The 21,032-nt window shown below is 42.2% G+C and overlaps 1 protein-coding gene across 1 annotated transcript in view; it reads right to left on the minus strand.

Annotated features, from left to right (window-relative positions):
- Nucleotides 1-9,540: 9,540 nt before the first annotated feature.
- Nucleotides 9,541-21,032, minus strand: part of PLEK (pleckstrin) — a 32,127-nt gene continuing 20,635 nt past the window's right edge. The window contains exons 5-9 of the mRNA XM_054476273.2: nucleotides 20,341-20,525; nucleotides 18,526-18,630; nucleotides 13,758-13,841; nucleotides 12,830-12,899; nucleotides 9,541-11,312 (exon numbers count right to left, since the gene is read on the minus strand). Of these exons, the coding sequence (XP_054332248.1) occupies nucleotides 11,176-11,312; nucleotides 12,830-12,899; nucleotides 13,758-13,841; nucleotides 18,526-18,630; nucleotides 20,341-20,525 (581 nt within the window). The 3' untranslated portion in view covers nucleotides 9,541-11,175. The remainder of the gene's footprint in view (nucleotides 11,313-12,829; nucleotides 12,900-13,757; nucleotides 13,842-18,525; nucleotides 18,631-20,340; nucleotides 20,526-21,032) is intronic.

Below are 21,032 nucleotides of genomic sequence, written 5' to 3' on the forward strand. Positions count from 1 at the left end.
TCAGCTGTTAGTGTGGTGGGCTTCCCTTTGTGGGTAACCTGACCTTTCTCTCTGACTGCCCTTAACATTTTTTCCTTCATTTCAACCTTGGTCAATCTGATGATTATATGTTTTGGGGTTGCTCTTCTCGAGGAGTATCTTTGTGGTGGTCTCTGTATCTCCTGAATTTGAATGTTGGCCTGTCTTTGTAGGTTGGGGAAGTTCTCCTGGATAATATCCTGAAGAGTGTTTTCCAATCTGGTTCCATTCTTCCTGTCACTTCCAGGTACACCAGTCAAACATAGGTTTGGTCTTTTCACATAGTCCCATACTTCTTGGAAGCTTTGTTCTTTCCTTTTCATTCTTTTCTCCCTAATCCTGTCTTCACACTTTATTTCATTAATTTTATCTTCAATCTCTGCTATCCTTTCTTCTGCTTGATCGATTCGGCTATTGATATGTGTGTATGCTTCACAAAGTTCTTGTGCTGTGTTTTTCAGCCTTATCATTTCATTTATGTTCTTCTCTAAACTGGTTATTCTAGCTAGCAATTCATCTAACCTTTTTTCAAGGTTCTTAGCTTCCTTGCATTGGGTTAGAACATGCTCCTTTAGCTCGGATGAGTTCGTTATTACCCACCTTCTGAAGCTTGCCTCTGTCAATTCATCAAACTCATTCTCCATCCAATTTTTTTCCCTTGCTGGTGAGGATTTGTGATCCTTTGGAGGAGAAGAGGCATTCTGGTTTTTGGAATTTTCAGCCTTTTGTACTGGTTTTTCCTCATCTTCATGGATTTATCTACCTTTGGCCTTTGATGTTGGTGACCTTTGGATGGGGTTTCTGTGTGGACATCCTTTTTGTTGATGTTGATGCTATTCCTTTCTGTTTGTTAGTTTTCCTTCTAACAGTCAGGCCGCTCTGCTGCAGGTCTGTTGGAGTTTGCTGGAGGTCCACTCCAGACTCTGTTTGCCTGGGTATCACCAGCAGAGGCTGCAGAACAAGAAAGATTGCTGCCTGTTTCTTCTTCTGGAAGCGTTGTCCTAGAGGGGCACCTGCCAGATGCCAGCTGGAACTGTCCCATATAAAGTCTGTCAACCCCTGCTGGGAGGTGTCTCCCAGTCAGGAGGCACAGGGGGGCAGGGACCCACTTGAGGAGGCAGTCTGTCCCTTAGCAGAGCTTGAGCACTGTGCTGGGAGATCTGCTGCTCTCTTCAGCGCTTGCAGGCAGGAATGTTTCAGTCTGCTGAAACTGTGCCCACAGCCACCCCTTCCCCCAGGTGCTCTTTCCCACGGAGATGGGAGTTTTATATATAAGCCCCTGACTGGGGCTGCTGCCTTTCTTTCAGAGGTGCCCTGCCCAGAGCGGAGGAATCTCGAGAGGCAGTCTGGCTACAGTGGCTTTGCAGAGCTGCGGAGGGCTCTGCCCAATCCGAACTTCCAAGAGGCTTTGTTTACACTGTGAGGGGAAAACTGCCTACTCAAGCTTTTGTACTGGCAGACGCCCCTTTCCCCACCAAGCTTGAGCACCCCAGGTCAACTTCAGACTGCTGTGCTGGCAGTAAGAATTTCAAGCCAGTACATCTTAGCTTGCGGGGCTCTGTGGAGGTAGGATCCGCTGAGCTAGATCACTTGGCTCCCTGGCTTCAGCCCTCTTTCCAGGGGAGTGAATGGTTCTCACTGACATTCCAGGCGCCACTGGTGTATGAGAAAAAACTCCTGCAGCTAGCTCGGTGTCTGTCCAAATGGCTGCCCAGTTTTGTGCTTGAAACCCACGGACCTGGTGGCATAGGCACTCGAGGGAATCTCCTGGACTGCAGGTTGCAAAGACTGCTGGAAAAGCATAGTATCTGGCAGGAGTGCACCGTCCCTCATGGCACAGTCTCTCATGGCTTCCCTTGGTTAGGGGAGGGAGTTCCCCAACCCCTTGCACTTCCCAGGTGAGGTGACACCCTACCCTGCTTTGGCTTGCCTTCTGTGGGCTGCACCCACTGTCTAACCAGTCCCAGGGAGATAAGCAGAATACCTCAGTGGAAATGCAGAAATCACCTGCCTTCTGTGTTGATCTCTCTGTGAGCTGCAGATGGAAGCTGTTCCTATTTGGCCATCTTGCCAGTGACTTCCAGTACTATATTTTCAGCCATCTGTAAGATTCTCACCTTACATTCCTACTTCTATTTTTCCCAAAGGATGTTAAATTTTTCAGATTGGAGTCTTTATTTTTCTGACTTATTACCAGTCACATGATGCAAAGGACATTTTCCTCTTTTACATAACCTTTCTTAATTCCTCCACAATTGATTATTTTATAATTTGTTTTTCCCCCACTTTAAACTGGAATCCTGAGTAAATGCTAACCACCCTTTCTTTTCAGCTTTAAGTCTTCTTCTAATGCATTTGACAGTTTGTATTCTCCTTCCTTCACATCACTGGGGATAAAGTCTGTTACTCTGGGGTTCAGACCCATGTGGATTATCCTAGTACTATGTGTGGAAGGGCCTAAGCTTGATTTCTCAGCCAAAGAAGTTCAGACATAAATATCTATACCTGTCCTTTAAATATCCACTTTGACAAGTGACACTTTCATTCCACCAGGAAGAATCAATTGCCCATGTTAGGAAGCCTTATTGGTTCTTTGATTACTCATCAGGCTACTGTGTACAGATATGCAAATTGTGTAATGCAAGCCCCAAGGGACAACAGTTACCTAGGTTACAATGTGAATAGTGCCCTCTGGACTTACACAGTGGTGTACATTCTGCTCAACCATACATGGTAGCCCTTCAGTAGGAAACTTATTTTCCCCTAATGTAAGTAGTTTTTATATCTGTATTGGATTCTTTTTTTTGCCTAACCATTGTAATCAAGATCTTGTAAATTAAAAATCAGTGATACAGACTGTCCATAAATCTTCCTATTTCTTAAGCCTACTTTCTTAAGAAAGTAAAGATATGCTTTTCCTATATTTTTATTATCCCTTAGAATAGATTTTGTTTTAAAAAGTGGGGATTTCTGGCAAGATGGCTGAATAGGAATAGCTCCGGTCTGCAGCTCCCAGTGAGATCGACACAGAAGACTAGTGATTCCTGCATTTCCAACTGAGGTAACTTGTTCATCTCATTGGGACTGGTTGGACAGTGGGTGCAGCCCATGGAGGGTGAGCCAAAGCTGGGTGGGGCATCGCCTTACCCAGGAAGTGCAAGGAGTCGGGAGATTTCCCTTTCTTAGCCAAGGGAAGCCATGAGAGATTGTACTGGGAGGAATGGTACACTCCTGCCCAGATATCGCACTTTTCCCAAGGTCTTCGCAACTGAAGATTGAACAGGAGATTCCCTCCAGTGCCTGGCTCGGTGGGTCCCATGCCCATGGAGCCCAGCAAGCTAAGATCCATTGGCTTGAAATTCTCGCTGCTAGTGCAGCAGTCTGAGACCAACCTAGGAAGCTGGAGCTTGGCAGGGAGAGGGGTGTCTGCCATTGCTGAGGCTTGAGTAGGTGGTTTTATGCTCACAGTGTAAACAAAGCCACTGTAAAGTTTGAACTGGGTGGAGTTCACAGCTCAGCAAGGCTGACTGCCTCTCTAAGTTCCACCTCTGTGGGCAGCACATCTCTGAGCAAAAGCCAGAAGCCCCAGTCAGGGACTTATAGATAAAACCCCTATCTCCCTGGGACAGAGCAGTTGAGGGAAGGGGCAGCTGTGGGCACAGCTTCAGCAGACCTAAACATCCCTGCCTGACAGCTCTGAAGAGAGCAGTGGTTCTCCCAGCACAGCATTTGAGCTCTGATAACGGGCAGACTGCCTCCTCAAGTGGATCCCTGACACTCATGTAGCCTGACTTGGAGACACCTTCCAGCAGGAGCCAACAGACACCTCATACAGGAGAGCTCTGGCTGGCATCTGGTGGGTGCCGCTCTGGGGCGAAGCTTCCAGAGGAAGGATCAGACAGCAATATTTGCAGTTCTGCAGCCTCCACTGGTGGTACTCAGGCAAAAAAGGTCAGGAGTGGACCTCCAGCAAACTCCAACAGACCTGCAGCTGAAAGGCCTGACTGTTAGAAGGAAAACTAACAAACAGAAAGGAATAGCATCAACATCAACAAAAAGGACATCCACACCATCCGTAGGTCACCATCAAAAACCAAAGGTAGATAAAACCACAAAGATGGGGAGAAACAAGCACAGAAAGGTGAAAATTCCAAAAACCAGAATGTCTCTTCTCCTCCAAAGGATCACAAATCCTCGCCGGCAAGGGAAAAAAATTGGATGGAGAATGAGTTTGATGAATTGACAGAAGCAGGCTTCATAAGGTGGATAATAACAAACTCATCTGAGCTAAAGGAGCGTGTTCTAACCCAATGCAAGGAAGCTAAGAACCTTGAAAAAAGGTTAGATGAATTGCTAGCTAGAATAACCAGTTTAGAGAAGAACATAAATGAAATGATAAGGCTGAAAAACACAGCACAAGAACTTTGTGAAGTATACACACATATCAAGAGCTGAATCAATCAAGAGGAAGAAAGGATATCAGTGATTGAAGATCAACTTAATGAAATAAAGTGAGAAGAAAAAATTAGAGAAAAAACAGTGAAAAAGAATGAACAAAGCCTCCAAGAAATATGGGACTATGTGAAAAGACCAAATCAACATTTGATTGGTGTACCTGAAACTGATAGAGAGAATGGAATCAAGGTGGAAAAACACTCTTCAGGATATGATTCAGGAGAACTTCCCCAACCTAGCAAGGCAGGCCAACATTCAAATTCAGGAAATACAGAGACCACCACAAAGATATTCCTTGAGAAGAGCAACCCCAAGAAACGTAATCGTCAGATTGACCAAGGTTGAAATGAAGGAAAAAATGTTAAGGGCAGTCAGAGAGAAAGGTCGGGTTACCCACAAGGGGAGGCCCATCAGACTAACAGCTGATCTCTCTGCAGAAACCCTGCAAGCCAGAAAAGAGTGGGGGCCAATATTCGACATTCTTAAAGAAAAGAATTTTCAACCCAGAATTTCATATCCAGCCAAACTAAGCTTTATAAGTGAAGGAGAAATAAAAGCCTTTACAGACAAGCAAATGCTTACAGATTTTGTCACCACCAGGCCTGCCTTACAAGAGCTCCTGAAGGAAGCACTATGTAAACATGGAAAGGAACAACTGGTACCAGCCACTGCAAAAACATGCCAAATTGTAAAGGCCATCAGTGCTATGAAGAAACTGCATCAACTAACAGGAAAATAACCAGCTAGCATCATAACGATAGGATCAAATTCACACATAACAATATTAACCTTAAATGTAAATGGGCTAAATGCCCCAATTAAAAGACACGGACTGGCAAATTGAATAAAGAGTCAAGACCTATCAATGTGCTGTATTCAGGAGACCCATCTCACCTGCAAAGACACACATAGGCTCAAAAGAAAGAGATGCAGGAAGATCTACCAAACAAATGGAAAGAAAAAAAAAGCAGAGGTTGCAGTCCTAGTCTCTGATAAAACAGACTTTAAACCAACAAAGATCAAAAGAGACAAAGAAGGGCATTATATAATGGTAAAGGGATCAATGCAACAAGAAGAGCTAACTATCCTAAATAAATATGCACCCAATACAGGAGCACCCAGATTCATAAAGCAAGTTCTTAGAGACCTACAAAGAGACTTAGACTCCCACACAATAATGGTGGGAGAACTTAACACCCCATTGTCAGTATTAGACAGATCAATGAGACAGAAAATTACTAAGGATATCCAGGACTTGAACTCAGCTTTGGACCAAGTGGACCTAATAGACATCTACAGAACTCTCCACTCCAAATTAGCAGAATATACGTTCTTCTCAGCACAACATCACATTTATTCTAAAATTGACCACCTAATTGGAAGTAAAACACTCCTTAGCAAATGCAAAAGAATGGAAATGATAACAAACAGTTGCTCAGACCACAGTGCAATCAAATTAGAACTCAGGATCAAGAAACTCACCCAAAACCACACAACTACATGGAAACTGAGCAATCTGCTCCTGAATGACTACTGGGTAAATAACAAAATGAAGGCAGAAATAAATAAGTTATTTGAAACCAATGAGAACAAAGTCACAATGTACCAGCATCTCTGGGACACAGCTAAAGCAGTGTTTAGAGGAAAATTGATAGCACTAAATGCCCACAAGAGAAATCAGGAAAGATCTAAAATCAACATCACAATTAAAAGAACTAGAGAAGCAACAGCAAACAAATTTAAAAGCTAGCAGAAGGCAAGAAATAACTAAGATCAGAGCAGAACTGAAGGAGACGGAGACACAAAGAACCCTTCAAACAATCAGTGAATCCAGGACCTGATTTTTTGAAAAGATCAACAAAATAGATAGACCACTAGCCAGACTAATAAAGAAGAAAAGAGAGAAGAATCAAATAGATGCAATAAAAAATGATAAAGGGGATATCACCACTGATCCCACAGAAATACAAACTACAATCAGAGAATACTATACACACCTCTATGCAAATAAACTAGAAAATCTAGAAGAAATGGATAAATTTCTGGACAAATACACCCTCCCAAGACTAAACTAGGAAGAAGTCAAATCTCTGAATAGACCAATAACAGGTTCTGTAATTGAGGCAATAATTAATAGCCTACCAACCAAAGAAAGTCTAGGACCAGATGGATTCACAGCCAAATTCTACCAGAGGTACAAAGAGGAGCTGGTACCATTCCTTCTGAAACTATTCCAAACAATAGAAAAAGAGGGAATTCTCCCTAGCTCATTTCATGAGGCCAGCATCCTCCTGATACCAAAACCCGGCAGAGACACAACAAAAAACGAAAATTTTAGGCCAATATCCCTGATGAACATCAATTCGAAAATCCTCAAAAAAAAAAAAAAAAAACTGGCAAACTGAATCCAGCAGCACATCAAAATGCTTATCCACCATGATCAAGTTGGCTTTATCCCTGAGATGCAAGGCTGGTTCAATATACGCAAATCAATAAACATAATCCATCACATAAACAGAACCAATGACAAAAACCACATAATTATCTCAATAGTTGCAGAAATGGCCTTTGATAAAATTCAACAGCCTTCATGCTAAAAACTCTCAATAAACTAGGTATTGATGGAACATATCTCAAAATAAGAGCCATTTATGACAAACCCACAGCCCATATCATACTAAATGAGCAAAAGATGGAAGCATTGCCTTTGAAAACCAGCACAAGAGAAGGATGCCCTCTCTCACCACTCTGATTCAACATAGTATTGGAAGATCTGGCCAGGGCAATCAGGCAAGAGAAAGAAATAAAGAGTATTCAAATAGGAAGAGAGGAAGTCAAATTGTCTCTGTTAGCAGATGACACGATTGTATATTTGAAAACCCCATTGTCTCAGCCCAAAATCTCCTTAAGCTGATAAGCAACTTCAGCAAAGTCTCAGGATACAAAATCAGTGTGCAAAAATCACAAGCATTCCTATATACCAATAATAGACAGAGAGTCAAATCATGAGTGAACTCCCATTCACAATGTCTACAAAGAGAATAAAACACCTAGGAATACAACTTACAAGGGATGCGAAGGACCTCTACAAGGAGAACTACAAATCACTGCTCAAGGAAATAACAGAGGACACAAACAAATGGAAGAACATTCCATGCTCATGGATAGGAAGAATCGATATCATGAAAATGGCCATACTGCCCAAAGTAATTTATAGATTCAATGCTATCCCCGTCAAGCTGCTGCCTACTTTCTTCACAGAATTGGAAAAACTACTTTAAATTTCATATGGAACCAAAAAAGAGCCCGCATAGCTAAGGCAATCCTAAGCAAAAAGAACAAAGCTGGAGGCATCACACTACCTGACTTCAAACTATACTACAAGGCTACAGTAACCAAAACAGCATGGTACTGTTACTAAAGCAGATATATAGACCAATGGAACAGAATAGAGGCCTCAGAAATAATGCCACACATCTACAACCATCTGATCTTTGACAAACCTGACAAAAACAAGCAATGGGAAAAGGATTCCCTATTTTATAAATGGTGTTGGGAAAACTGACTAGCCATATGCAAAAAGCTGAAACTGGATCTCTTCCTTACAACTTATACAAAAATTAACTCAAGATGGATTAAAGACTTAAACGTAAGACATAAAACCATAAAATCCCTAGAAGAAAACCTAGGCAATACCATTCAGGACATAGGCATGGGCAAAGACTTCATGACTAAAACACCAAAAGCAATGGTAACAAAAGCCAAAATAGACAAATGGGATCTAATTAAACTAAGGAGCTTCTGCACAGCAAAAGAAACTATCATCAGAGTGAACAGGCAACCTACAGATTGGGAGAAAATGTTTGCAATCTATCTATCTGACAAAGGGCTAATATCCAAAATCTACAAAGAACTTAAACAAATTTACAAGAAAAAAACCAACAACCTCATCGAAAAAAGGGTGAAGGATATGAACAGACACTTCTCAAAAGAAGACATTTATGCAGCCAACAAACTTATGAAAAAATGCTCATCATCACTGGTCATTAGAGAAACACAAATCAAAACCACAATGTGATACCATCTCACCCCAGTTAGAATGTTGATCATTAAAAAGTCAGGAAGCAACAGATGCTGGAGAGGATATGGAGAAATAGGAATGCTTTTACACTGTTGGTGGGAGTGTAAATTAGTTCAACCACTGTGGAAGACAGTGTGGCGATTCCTCATGGATCTAGAACTAGAAATACCATTTGACAAAACAATCTTATTACTGGGTATATACCCAAAGAATTATAAATAATTCTACTATAAAGACACATGCAGATGTATGTTTATTGCAGCACTCTTCACAATAGCAAAGTCTTGGAACCAACCCAAATGCCCATCAATGATAGACTGGATAAAGAAAATGTGGCACATATACACCATGGAATACTATGCAGCCATAAAAAAGGATGAGTTCATGTCCTTTGCAGGGACATGGATTAAGCTGCAAACCATCATTCTCAGCAAACTAACACAAGAAGAGAAAACCAAACACCTCATGTTCTCACTCATAAGCGGGAGTTAAACAATGAGAACACATGGACACGGGGAGGGGAACATCACACACTGGGGCCTGTTGCGCGTGGGGGACTGGGGGAGGGATAGCATTAGGAGAAATACCTAATGTAAATGAAGAGTTGATGGGTGCAGCAAACCAACAAGGCACATGTGTACCTATGTAACAAACCTGCATGTTTTGCACATGTACCCCAGAACTTAAAGTATAATAATTTAAAAAAACATAAAGCCATTGAGATGATGAAAAATAAAAGATAGTGTTACCCTTAGTAAATAAAACTGAGTTGTAAGAAAGGAGAGTTATTTGTTTGTTTGTTTGTTTTGTTTTTTTTAGTAGAGACAGGGTTTCACCATGTTGGCTAGGCTGATCTCGAACTCCTGACCTCAAGTGATCCACCCGCCTTGGCCTCTCAAATATTGGGATTACAGGCTTGAGCCACCGTGCCCGGCCAGAGGTGAGAGTTATCAATAGGAGGCAAAACAGAGTCATCACACCAAAAATGCATTAAACAGAGTCATATATTTATTTAAAAACATTAAGTTGACTTCCCATTAATAAATACTTTAACACTGAGTGTAGAAAAACTTGTGCATATTCTATAAAGACAATGTATTAAAGAATCAGAGAAAAAAACAGTTCTTTACCTCTAGGCTGTTAATAAAACCATCTAGGAGTAGGAACAGCCTCAGGAATGTTACAGGGGAATTGAGGGAGGGCAACAGAGGATTTGATAAAATGAGGAAAAATGTTCTATTCCCCTTTCTTTCCTGGGGCCTTAAAATTAAAAACCTGGAATTGAAAAATATACTTTCCCACACATATCTGCTTCAGTGGGTGCTGTCTTTCTCAATTTTGGAGAAGAATCACTAGTTAGGGGTCAGGGTCAAAAATTGCAAACAAGTTCCCAATTTTAGTCTAGGTTAGATCACTCTGGTTAATCATAGGGCCGTGATGCCCTCAGAACTCAAGCAGGAGCTGCTACTACTTGTGCTTAAAGCTGAGGCATGAACACAATATCATTAACTGGAGAATTGAAGATGCTGCACAATGCTAACAGCCCCTCTCAGAAGTTTTGTGTGGCTCTGAGTCCTTACAGTGCAGTTGTTGTATTAACCCATCATCCAATGAGCTGGCCAGTAGTTCAGCCCCTCCACTTCCTGCAGCTGCCGGGAGACACATTCACCAGGCAGTTGCCCAGGCCTCTCACCCATGGGGGAACCCATCTGGCCACTTTTTTTTTCTGTAAACCTCAAATGAAACAGAATCTCACAGATGTGGAGTCCCCCTCCTAACTGTAATAAACATTAGAGAAATGCTCCAGAAAGGAACAAAGGGAGACCCTCTCAGATCAGCCTCAAACCAGAGTGGAATAGGGCTCCTCTGGGCGGCTTAAGGGCACAGAAAGGACCCTCAGCTACTCCTGGCCTCCCCGGGTCTCTTTCCCAGAAAACACAACTTTCCAGGCTGCGAAAAGTAATAGAAGTCAAAACCCTCAAAGCCACCACTCCTCTTGGGAAGTTTTGAGTAAGATGAGGAAGAAAGAAGAGAGCCCTCCTTCATTTTGCTACACGATCTCAAGGCCAAGAGCAAGTAGAAGATGGCTAAAGAGAACAAAAGAGGTTTCTTTCTGGTACTGTACTACAGATCAGCAACAGTTTCACAGGGAAGCGTTGGCTCAGGTTCTGGTACATTTGAAGATAACTGAAGGCCAAGACTTAGCCAAGGAAGGACACCAGCAGAACAACTAGATACGCTATCACTACTGCAAGTGTTAGAATCACACGGCAGATTTTTTTTTTTTTTTAAGCTGGGGGGACCTCAGGAATCTACTAGTTGAATTTCTTCATTTTCCAGAAGAGGCCCTGAGGCCTGGAGAGGGCAAGCAGCCTGCTGACGCTGCACAGCTTGTTATATCTGCTCGGGGGTCACAGATAGGGGCAGAGGGGCTGCAGTGAGCAATACAATGCAGGGGAACCTTGCACATCACATGGTAAGTTACATTCAGACCCCCCTGCAAATGAAAACTTCCCACCCCTGGGCTGTTTCCCGTTGATTTGTCACAGAAGTGGACAGGTCCTGGACTGAGCTTGTCCATGGGCTTCCCTCAGGAGGGGAGGAGGAATGCAGGAGTGTCTTTACTTCCCAGTTCGGGAGGCCACCTGGATGGCTTTGATCCACTCTGTGCGCTCCTTGGGGGTGGCTGCTTGCAAGAAATAGTGCACTTCATCTGCTGTGATGATCTCAAAAAGGTTCTCTTCCTCACTCTTCCTGCCTGGGGAAAGAGAAGGCGAATGGCAGCACGCACAGGCATCAGAAAGATCACTTGGTCCACCCTCCTCTACAAGCCATGAAATCTCTGTTTTCTTCATGTTCTAAGGAAATTGACTATGTGGCTTTCAAACATACAAACAAGGTATGATTATAGAATAATTCATTGCACAGTTATATATATAGTATTGATATAGTAGATACATCGTATGATTGTGTGTGTATATATATTTTTAAGAAATAGGTAAAACACTTAAGAAGAAACATTTTCTTTTTACAGGCAAACTAAATTTCTTACCTTTGTATAGCAACAGCATTTAATGAGTAACCTCTAATGGTTTCTAATGGGTACCTTCCCTCTGCTCATAATATAAACCAAGGGTTGCTCCTGATATCTATCTATCTACCTGTCTTTCTGTTAATATAGATTTATATTTATAATATATATTTATATATTTATATTTATAATATAGATATGTGTGTGTGTATATATATATGTTTATATACATACACAAAGCCAGACCTACCAACAGTACCACAAGTTATAGCCTGAACTGTTTTTCATCAAGGGCTAAGTCAGAGTTCTGCTGAAGATTAAAAGGCAATAACCTGGCCAATACTGTGACAAGACTTAAAACATCACAAATCAAATAAAGAACCAGCATGCTTCCTGCCCTAAAACCAAAGTATAATTCTAGGTGGTGGGAGTGGAAGTGAGCAAATCCAGGCACAGTAAAACTCTAGGCATTTGCAGTTATGATGTTTTCCTGTCAGCCTTTAGCATACTACAAACCAAAATGTCAGGACAAAACCAGGGTTTGGGATGTCGAAACCACATCACCCCAGAGATACAATTTGTCCTCGGCACCTGAGAAGTCAAACTACACCCACGTGGTTATTCCACGCACCAAATCATAGCCTTGTGGTCTAGGGTCTCTAGTGCAACCCCCTCATTGCTCTTCTTCTAAGCCATTGTAAAGTGATGGAGTTTTCCCAGCATTGCTCAGGGACTTGCTTGAGGCATCCACAAAGCCATCCAACTCCCCAAGGCCTGGAGAGCCTGGACAGCAGTTGGGAGACAAAAAATAACTCTTAGTTTCTCCAAGGCTTTCAGACAGTAAATTTATTCCTGCTATATATATATATATATTTTTTTTTTTTTTGAGACAGAGTATTGCTCTGTCACCCAGGCTGGAGTGCAGTAGCACAATCTCAGCTCACTGCAACTTGCCAAGCTCAAACGATTCACAGGCATGTGCCACCGTGCCCAGCTAATTTTTGTATTTTTAGTAGAGATGGGGTTTCACCACGTTAGCCAGGCTGGTCTCAAACTCCTGATCACAAGTGATCTGCCCTCCTCGGCCTCCCAAAGTGCCGGGATTACAGGTGTGAGCCACCATGCCTGGCCCATTCCTGCTTATCCTGATTAATTGATTGATTGATTAATCTTGGCCCAGGATGTCCAGGTGTGGGAGGGGAGTCTGAGCAGACACACCTCTCTCACACAGAAATTCATCTTACCATTTGAGTTGCTCTCCACTGAAGTCACCACACAGCCTCTCAAGTGAATTGCTCCCAGGGGATCTTCTGCCTAAAGAAGAAAGGAGTTGTTCGTTATGTTTCCAAAATACAGCATATAGATAGACCTCATCCTCTTGGTGAAAAAGCCAGACTCACTCTAATATAGATCAGGGCCCCCCAAAATAAGTAAGAGCAAAAGGAGATTAAAGAAAAACTGCTTCCAGATCTAGGGTCCTTCCAGATCCTGCACACCCTGCTTCAGTGGGGCCAGGAGGCTCGATGAGAAAATGCAAGTCAATCTGGGCTTCAATCTGGAGCAAAGTGACAGGAGAGGTGGAGACACTCAGGTCACTGTATCCCACTAAAAAAGAGCTACATGTTTCCAGAGCTCTTTGGTCCCGTGCACCTGATGCAGCAATATAACCATCAAGGGGAAGTCAAATAGCTCAGTGCTGCAAGCAGAGGGTGAGCACCCTACCCAGAGTTGTCTTCATGCTTTAAAAGTGGTTCATTTTATGGTGGAAAAAGTCCTCTTCGACAATCAACAGCCCACATTGCTGAACTTAAACAATACCCTCATCTAAGTTGACCTGGATGAGGAATTATCACCTTTATGCATATTAAACCATGGACTGATTTAATTCCCCTGAAAATATCAGATTGGGGGAAAAATATGTTGAGTTGACCAAATAAATTACAGTGATATTTTGTTCCATCCCTAAGCTTATACTGACCTCAGAGGCCCAAGAACTCAGATCTTTGCATTGAAAGGGGATAGAAAAAGGTAGAGGAGAATGGGAGAAAAAAAAAGTGGGCCAGTAAAGAGAAAAAGGGGATATCAACAGAGTAGAGAGGGGAATAGGAAGCCCAGATTATAAATGCAGTGGATTTATTTATTTGAATGGATTTATGAACCACAGGATCTTACCCCAGCAGGGTCGTAGTAGTGCAGGTAGGCAGGGTCTTCTCTCAAGATGAACTTCCTCACTTTCCAGTTTTTCCTCCTATGCCCCTGTATCCAGGATCAACATTAAAAGAAAGGATGGTGAATTCCCAGCATCACTCTGTACATACAATACCTGCAGAATAATTATTTGTTGAATTGAGAAAAGAAAGAGAAAATGAAATACTAACTCCAGGATAACAATACCCCAGCCTAGGACTTTGTCAGGGAGATAGCGCTACAGCCAATTAATAATTTGGATGTTATTAGATCGAAGAGGTGGATTAAACTATTTCTAATTATTGTCTTCCAGTTTTAGTATGATATAAGGCGGTACAAAGTACAATGTGCTATGTTAGGTAATGTAGGGGGAATAAAGAGGTTTAAGATGCCTTGATCTTTAAAGAGTTTATGACCTATGTTGAAATATAAAGTAGCAAATGCCCAAATCAAATAATTGATATAGATAATGGATTCCAAAGGCATTAAGTAGGGAATATGAAATTGTGGGCTTTGGATATCAAAGGAAGCCTCATAAAGACCTGCACTTATCCATGTGGGACACAGGATTTAGATGGGCAAGACAAAGGTGGGTAGGAGGACAACTGACAACACAAGAGCAGAAGTGGGAATGCAAGAGACATACTCAGGTGTTGATGAATAAGAGCAGTCTGGCTAGAATGTAGGGTTCATGAAGAGTAGCAGAGGCAAGGTGGGAAAAGTGGACAGAGATTTAGTGGAAATAAAAGGCAGGGTTTGTTGTTGATGGCTTTTGAGTAGGAAGTGAAAGAATTACAATTACATTTTAAGAAGATTAATATGGTGACAAAGTGCAGGATGGACCAGCTGGCTAGATTAAAGGAAAGCCCAAGAAAAGATGGTAAGTAAAAAAGAATTCATTAGGGAAGGATCACAACAATCCAGGCATAAAATTATTAGGAACTAAATCTTAGGTAGCTGCAGTAAGAATGGAAATGCCTGTTGCTGTAACAGACATGACGAAGAAGGAAGAAGAAGAGGAGGAGGAGGAGGAGGAGAAAGAAGAAGAAGGAGGAGAAGGAGTAGGAGAAAAGGAGGAGGAAGGTAGGAAGAAGGAAAGAGGAAGGAACAAAGAAAGAAGAAGAAGAAAGAAGGTGATGACTTGGCCTTTCCCAATAGAATTAAACACTGACATTGTCTAGACTGAGTTTTAAGGGCAGGATTTGTGTCTTGCTTATCTTTGTTCCCCAGGGCCACAGTGCCTGGCATATAGCAGCCACTTCATATCTGTTTGTACTTGCCATGAGTTACCAAGTTATTTCCATTAGTGTGTAGCAGATTTTAAACTGTCATGGTAAACCTGACTGTATGATTTCCCACAGGAAATTCAAATGACTTAACTCCAGAAGCCAAAAATAGTATTATATTAAAAGATACATAGTTTCTGTCTTGCCAACACAAGAAATATTATTTGCAATTTCTAAAGCACCACATATTGGCAAGCATGTGTACAAATTTTCCAACATTTTTCATTGTACTTGTGCTGAAAGCAATAAAACATGTGTGATCTTAGCAAACAGTGCCTCCTTCATAAATCCAGAGGAGCTTCAAGGAAGCTTTCAGAAATGGGCCTAAGTTTTTTGGCGAAACATTTGGTGAAGGAATGCATTTCCAAAGAACTTTCTACTTCCTGAAGGATGGAGCTGGAACCCCTGCAGAGTCATATGCAAGGACAGAAAATATTCCTACCTGCTATATCATGTCCAAAATGGCTTTTGCAAAGCATAGACTTCCAAAAGTATACATTGCTGCTCTTTGCCTTAACTGATGTTGCCCTTCAGAATAACGACACTAAAGTTGCCACCCCATACCATTTCCTCTTCACTGACAGACACACATGTCATGCTGTATTATGCAATTGCTGGACAATCACCAACTTATTATGAGCCAATGGAAGAGGAAGGTAACAGAAGGATGTGAAATCAGCCAACCACCATATTCCCTTTAAGCCCTCACTGACATCACAATGTGACGTGTTGAAGAGTTGGAAATTAGCAGGTACATTTCTGGTCATCTTTCACTTAATGAGTATTTTCTAAGGAATATTAAGAAATGCATGTATGCCTCGGGTTTCCAAGAATTGTTACTGAACTGTCAAAGTCATCTACTTATATTTGACTTAATTAGCTCCCCAAGTGTTCATTGCCTATGATAAATCAAGAAGGATGCTGAACTCTGCAGCAGATACAAGAGAAGCATATATAACACATTGTTCCTCTCCCTTAAGGAATCTAAATGTGGTTGAGAATTAAACAAGCAGATACTTTATTCATTGTCATAACAGAAACAATTATATAAAAAGGGATTATATTGAATATAATCTAAGATCATTCATTCTCAAACTTGCTGCCAAGTAGGATTATTTATCCTGGGATGAGAAAATAATGGGGCAGGGGTAATGGCCCCCAGTTAGCCACAGCTACTTCCCATCTGTGAGGTGTGGAGCACAGGTGTCCTTCTTCATTATAACAAGCCTTCTATGAGGTTAATCCTGGCTAACTCCCAGCAGTAAACACAAGGGAGGCTTACTTTTGGAATTTTAAGAAAAAGTTTTTAAAATTCTGAAAATCCCTTGGGTGATTTTGATGTAAACCATGGTTACTAACCACTGAGCTAAGAGATTAGAAACATTAAGGGGAAGTGTCAATTCAAATTGAAGAGGTTTTTGCTCCCCAACCCCTGAAAAAAAATTCAGAGGAAAGAATATTGTAAAAGAACAAAATTCCTGAACGCATATAGATTTCTGTTTTCTTCACATAAAAAGGAAGCTTCTAAGAAAGACTATTTAACTTGTATACTGATAATAGAATAAACCAGCTTTTAAGAAAAAGGCTGGCTCAGTGGTTCTCAGCTTTGGCTGCACATCAGAATCACTTGGGAGCTGTAAAAATCCAGAGGCTCTGATTTAACTGGCCTGGCACGCAGTTTTAACAGTTCCCTGGGAGATTCAAATGTGCACCAACCGAGCTAGCTAAGGCTAAATTGTACCTATCAAAGGCCAGGCAAAGGAGGCAAAGGAAAACACATAAGTTCAATCCTTGTCCCTATTGTCTTCAAAATACATCCAGACACCCATTACCCACACACAATTTTTGACCATCCCAGGTCTCCTACTGGGCTGCTTCACGGAGACATGGCTCCAGTCCAGTCCCAACTTTATCTACTCTTCATTAACCTTCATCCTTGGCTTTCCAAGAGCCCCATTCTAGATTAGGACTTGCCCAATCAACTAATTCAAGAAACAACTGACAACAACATAGAAATATGGAAAAAATCAACAAAATAAGGAAATTCCCTCCCAAGTTACTCTTCTTGTCTTAACAGCCACATTCCAGCACCTGCGATCAAAGAGCCAGGAACATATTTGGCAGAACCAACGAGAAAGCAGCAGCGGGCAAACTGTCCGTAGGCAACTGCCCGAGCCTTCCCGGTATAAGGCTGGCCCTGCCCCATGCCTTTCTTTTAATCTAGCCAGCTGGTCACCCTGTCATAAAAAAATATTATAATAGTCCATGAATTCTTTATAAATCCTTGCCATATATTTCTTAGGACACTGTTCTCTTAAAACCTGATATGAAGGTAATTTTTCCATTCAAATGTCCCACTTCCCCCAGTGAAACTCAAAATCCATACCTATACCTCCTTTCAGCTAGCCCAGCCCAGAGTCCCTCTTTATAAATGTAAATATGGGCTCTTCTCTGGTTCTTCCCTCCTTGCCCGTTCCATTAATCACTAAGATGGACATTCAGGGTCCTAACATGAAATAAATCAAATCCCCCAGTCCCATGGAGCCTATAGACAGTACATGGAAATCTCCTGATGGCAACAGATTCTCTCCATTATATACTGAGCAGCGCTTTTAAGACAGCTTCACAGTGCAGCCAGGAAGGCAAGACCTTGGTCCTGCAAAGCAGCCTTGGCCTCTAAGATACCTTGTGCTAGTATCAACTAGCTTCCCCCTGAATATTCTTATGTCTTCCTGCGACTTCCTCCACCAGGTGCTGGCCCTGGCTTCCTCAGTCATCTCGGCCCCTGTCCATCTCTTACCTCTTGGCATCATATGCCTTGGCACCTGGTAACCGACTAGAGCTCCTCAGCACTCTCCAGCCCTTGCCTCCAAGACTGATGGTGGCCTGTACCTGTGGACACCTGGACATCCCCCCAGGACTCTGTCCATGCCCTCAATCTGCATTTGACTTTTGCCTGCTGTTCCTGTGAACTGGCCTCTGCATGCCCAGGTTTTGGTCTTGTCATGCCCTAAGCACAGACTGGAATGATTCTTCTTTGCTCTCAGTGGTGTACTCTGTTCCTCTTCTGGGTGTGGCCTGTTCCTGTTTTCCTGGTTGCTTTGAAGGGAGGAGGGACAGGTAAAATGGAAGTACTTTTACCATGAGACAGCTTTGTCTTTTGGATGGCATCTCTTAGACAATTTATCTCCTCCAGCCATATTTTTCTTGAAACACCTTTTTTTCCTATGATATTGATAAGAGAGGCATTTTCCTACTTTTAGGGACATCTTCTGCCCTGTCAAACTCAATCTTCCTGACCTAAAGCCACTTTGATATCTACAGAGCTACTCATCTATCTTTCACTCTGTGGGTTTCATTTTCTGCTTGACTATTAACCGAACAAACCAAAAGTCATTGGGTAACTTAGAAACAAAAAGGACCTTGTAAAGGGAAAAGGCTAGACGGGAGCAGTGGTGGCCACTCACCTGCTTCAGTAAACATCCCTGCTTGATAATGACCCCTCTGAATTCTTCTTTCAGAATCACATCATCATCACTGGAATTCTCTTCACAGAAGAACCCACTGTCTGGCTGTTGGAAGATCAAACAGCAAGCTGACGTCACCAGTCTTAGGCACATTGCAACTTGTGCCATCTCCATTTCCCCCTCCCCTCCAGCCATGAGGGCAGCCTCCTCCTTTTTCCTCCATTCCTGTGTACATCCCAATCTGAACTTCAAAGGTCCTTGATGAGCGAGTTTCTCCTCCTCCTTTTACTTGCTTCAGGGGCTGTTCCTTTCTTGTCTCCACTCAGCTGTGACCTTGTCAATATCCTTTTATTCTGGAGGGTCTCCCAAGCTGTATCCTAATTTTAACTCCATCTTCCTAACCAGGCACATGTCTGCCTTCAAAGCCTTCCTTCTCTTGGGATATCATGGTCACATCCTTGAAAGCAGGGCAGGCTAATTTCTCATTTGCAATACTATCACCAGCTCAACATTTGTCACTGAGCTCCCTCTTGGAGAAAAGTGAGAGCATGTGTCCAGCCTCTTCCCCTGAGGTTATGAGGGAAGTGGGACTTGCTCAGCAAAAGTGGATGATGAATCAGACCGAGGAAGAGGAGCCACTGTGATGGGTATTTTTAGAATCCTGCATTGAAATGGCTATAAATGACCAGATCAAAGGACTGAAGGAAAAAAAAAACAAAAAAACAGACTGTGGAACTTCCCCTAAAGTGAAATGAAACCCTCTAGGGTGTTAACTTCATGTTTATAAGAAGGATGGTTCTCTTAGGTAACTTCCTAAATTCTGTGCTCTGATCCAAGACAGAAACAAAACTGCCAAAATCCCCCAAGAAATCCACCATTGCTCACGTGGCCTAAGAACAGGTTCACATTGTATAATATAGTGTTTCCCAATCGTGGGTAAGCATACTGTGGGAGGTACACAAGATGACTGCAGGAAGTGACATCCATGGACACATTTCGTATTAAGAGTCACGTGTTTTAACGTACATTTGGAACAATGCACCTAACACATCAAACCTGTGATTTATAGACTCCTGTCTGGAAAGGAAGCTATAGGAGGGCAGGATTTTTGCCTGTCCCTCCAGCACGCTTGTCTACGTGGCTGTATCTTCTTGTCTTAGAGAATGCTTGCCATGGACTAGGGTCTAAGACGGTTTTATAAATGAATTATTGCTCAAAATAAGAATAGATAGTTGGGAGGCAGAGGCAGGTGGATCACTTGAGGTCAGGAGTTCGAGACCAGCCTGGCCAACATGGTGAAATCCTGTCTTTACTAAAAATACGAAAACTAGCTGGGTGTGGTGGCGCACGCCTATAATCCTAGCTATTCGGGAAGCTGAGACAGGAAAATCGCTTGAACCCGGGAGGCGGAGGTTGCAGTGAGCCGAGATGACACCACTGCACTCCAGCCTGGGTGACAGAGGGAGACTACATCTAAAAAAATAAATAAATAAATAATAAATAAATAAATAGGAAACAACTTTAAAATGTCCATTAAAAAATTTTTTTCAAGTAAACAGTAGTATCCTTTTATAATAACAAATTCACTTGGACAGGGCGAGTGTTGTGGAGAGGGCAGCTGTTGAGTTGGGAAATGCTGGTATAACAGAAGCTCTAAATGGGCCTGGAAGCTTCAGGTATTCCCTTGTTCTTCCTGGCTGACCTCCCTACACACTGCCTAACAGTGCTCTATAGATGTCTATGAACTGAAATCAATCTAGAATCTGCTCAGTGCAGCCTCCCTTACAGGAAGAAGAAATGGAGAGCTTTTCTTACAAAGTAGTAGAAGGCATCAGGGTTGTCCAGGAAAGGGTTTTCAGCAATTCCATCCGCTGCACTCTTGGACATGTCTCCAGCAGGCTGCAGATACCCCTCATTGAGCAGCGATGAAGCAATCATGAGGCCTTCCTGGCGATTCCTAACAGACTGGTTGGATACCAGCCAATCAATGACGCAGTTACCTAGATGGGACCAGCACAGGGAAGGTTAACTCTCCTTACCGAAGAATAAGCCCCTGACAATCACCCCTGAGCTGACTCCAGCGCACCCACAGGTCTGACTTGTCTTGTTTCCCCTGTTATTTCAAGAAAGAGAAAACAAAATCAGTGGGATAGATACCCACTAGAAACAAACAAACAAACAAAAAACTATGTAAAGGGTTTTTAAGAACATCTACATGCTGCTTAAGAAGAAACACACGACCAGGTATGGTGGCACACCTGTTGTCCCAGCTACTCTGGAAGCTGAGGCAGTAGGATAGTTGAGCCCAGGAGTTCAAGACCAGCCCAGGCAACATAACAGACTCCATCTCAAAAAATAGTAACTTTAAAAATAAAAAAATAAAGTCTTTGTCTTAAAAAAAAAAAAAAGCAACACATGCATCAAAGAAATAGGTTTTACTAACCCACTCACTTATCCCATTAATGAACAAACATTTACTGAGCACCTACTCAATGCTAGGTACTGTA

This window comes from Pongo pygmaeus, chromosome 12 (genome assembly GCF_028885625.2).
Source record: "Pongo pygmaeus isolate AG05252 chromosome 12, NHGRI_mPonPyg2-v2.0_pri, whole genome shotgun sequence".
Classification (NCBI taxonomy): Eukaryota; Metazoa; Chordata; class Mammalia; order Primates; family Hominidae; genus Pongo; species Pongo pygmaeus.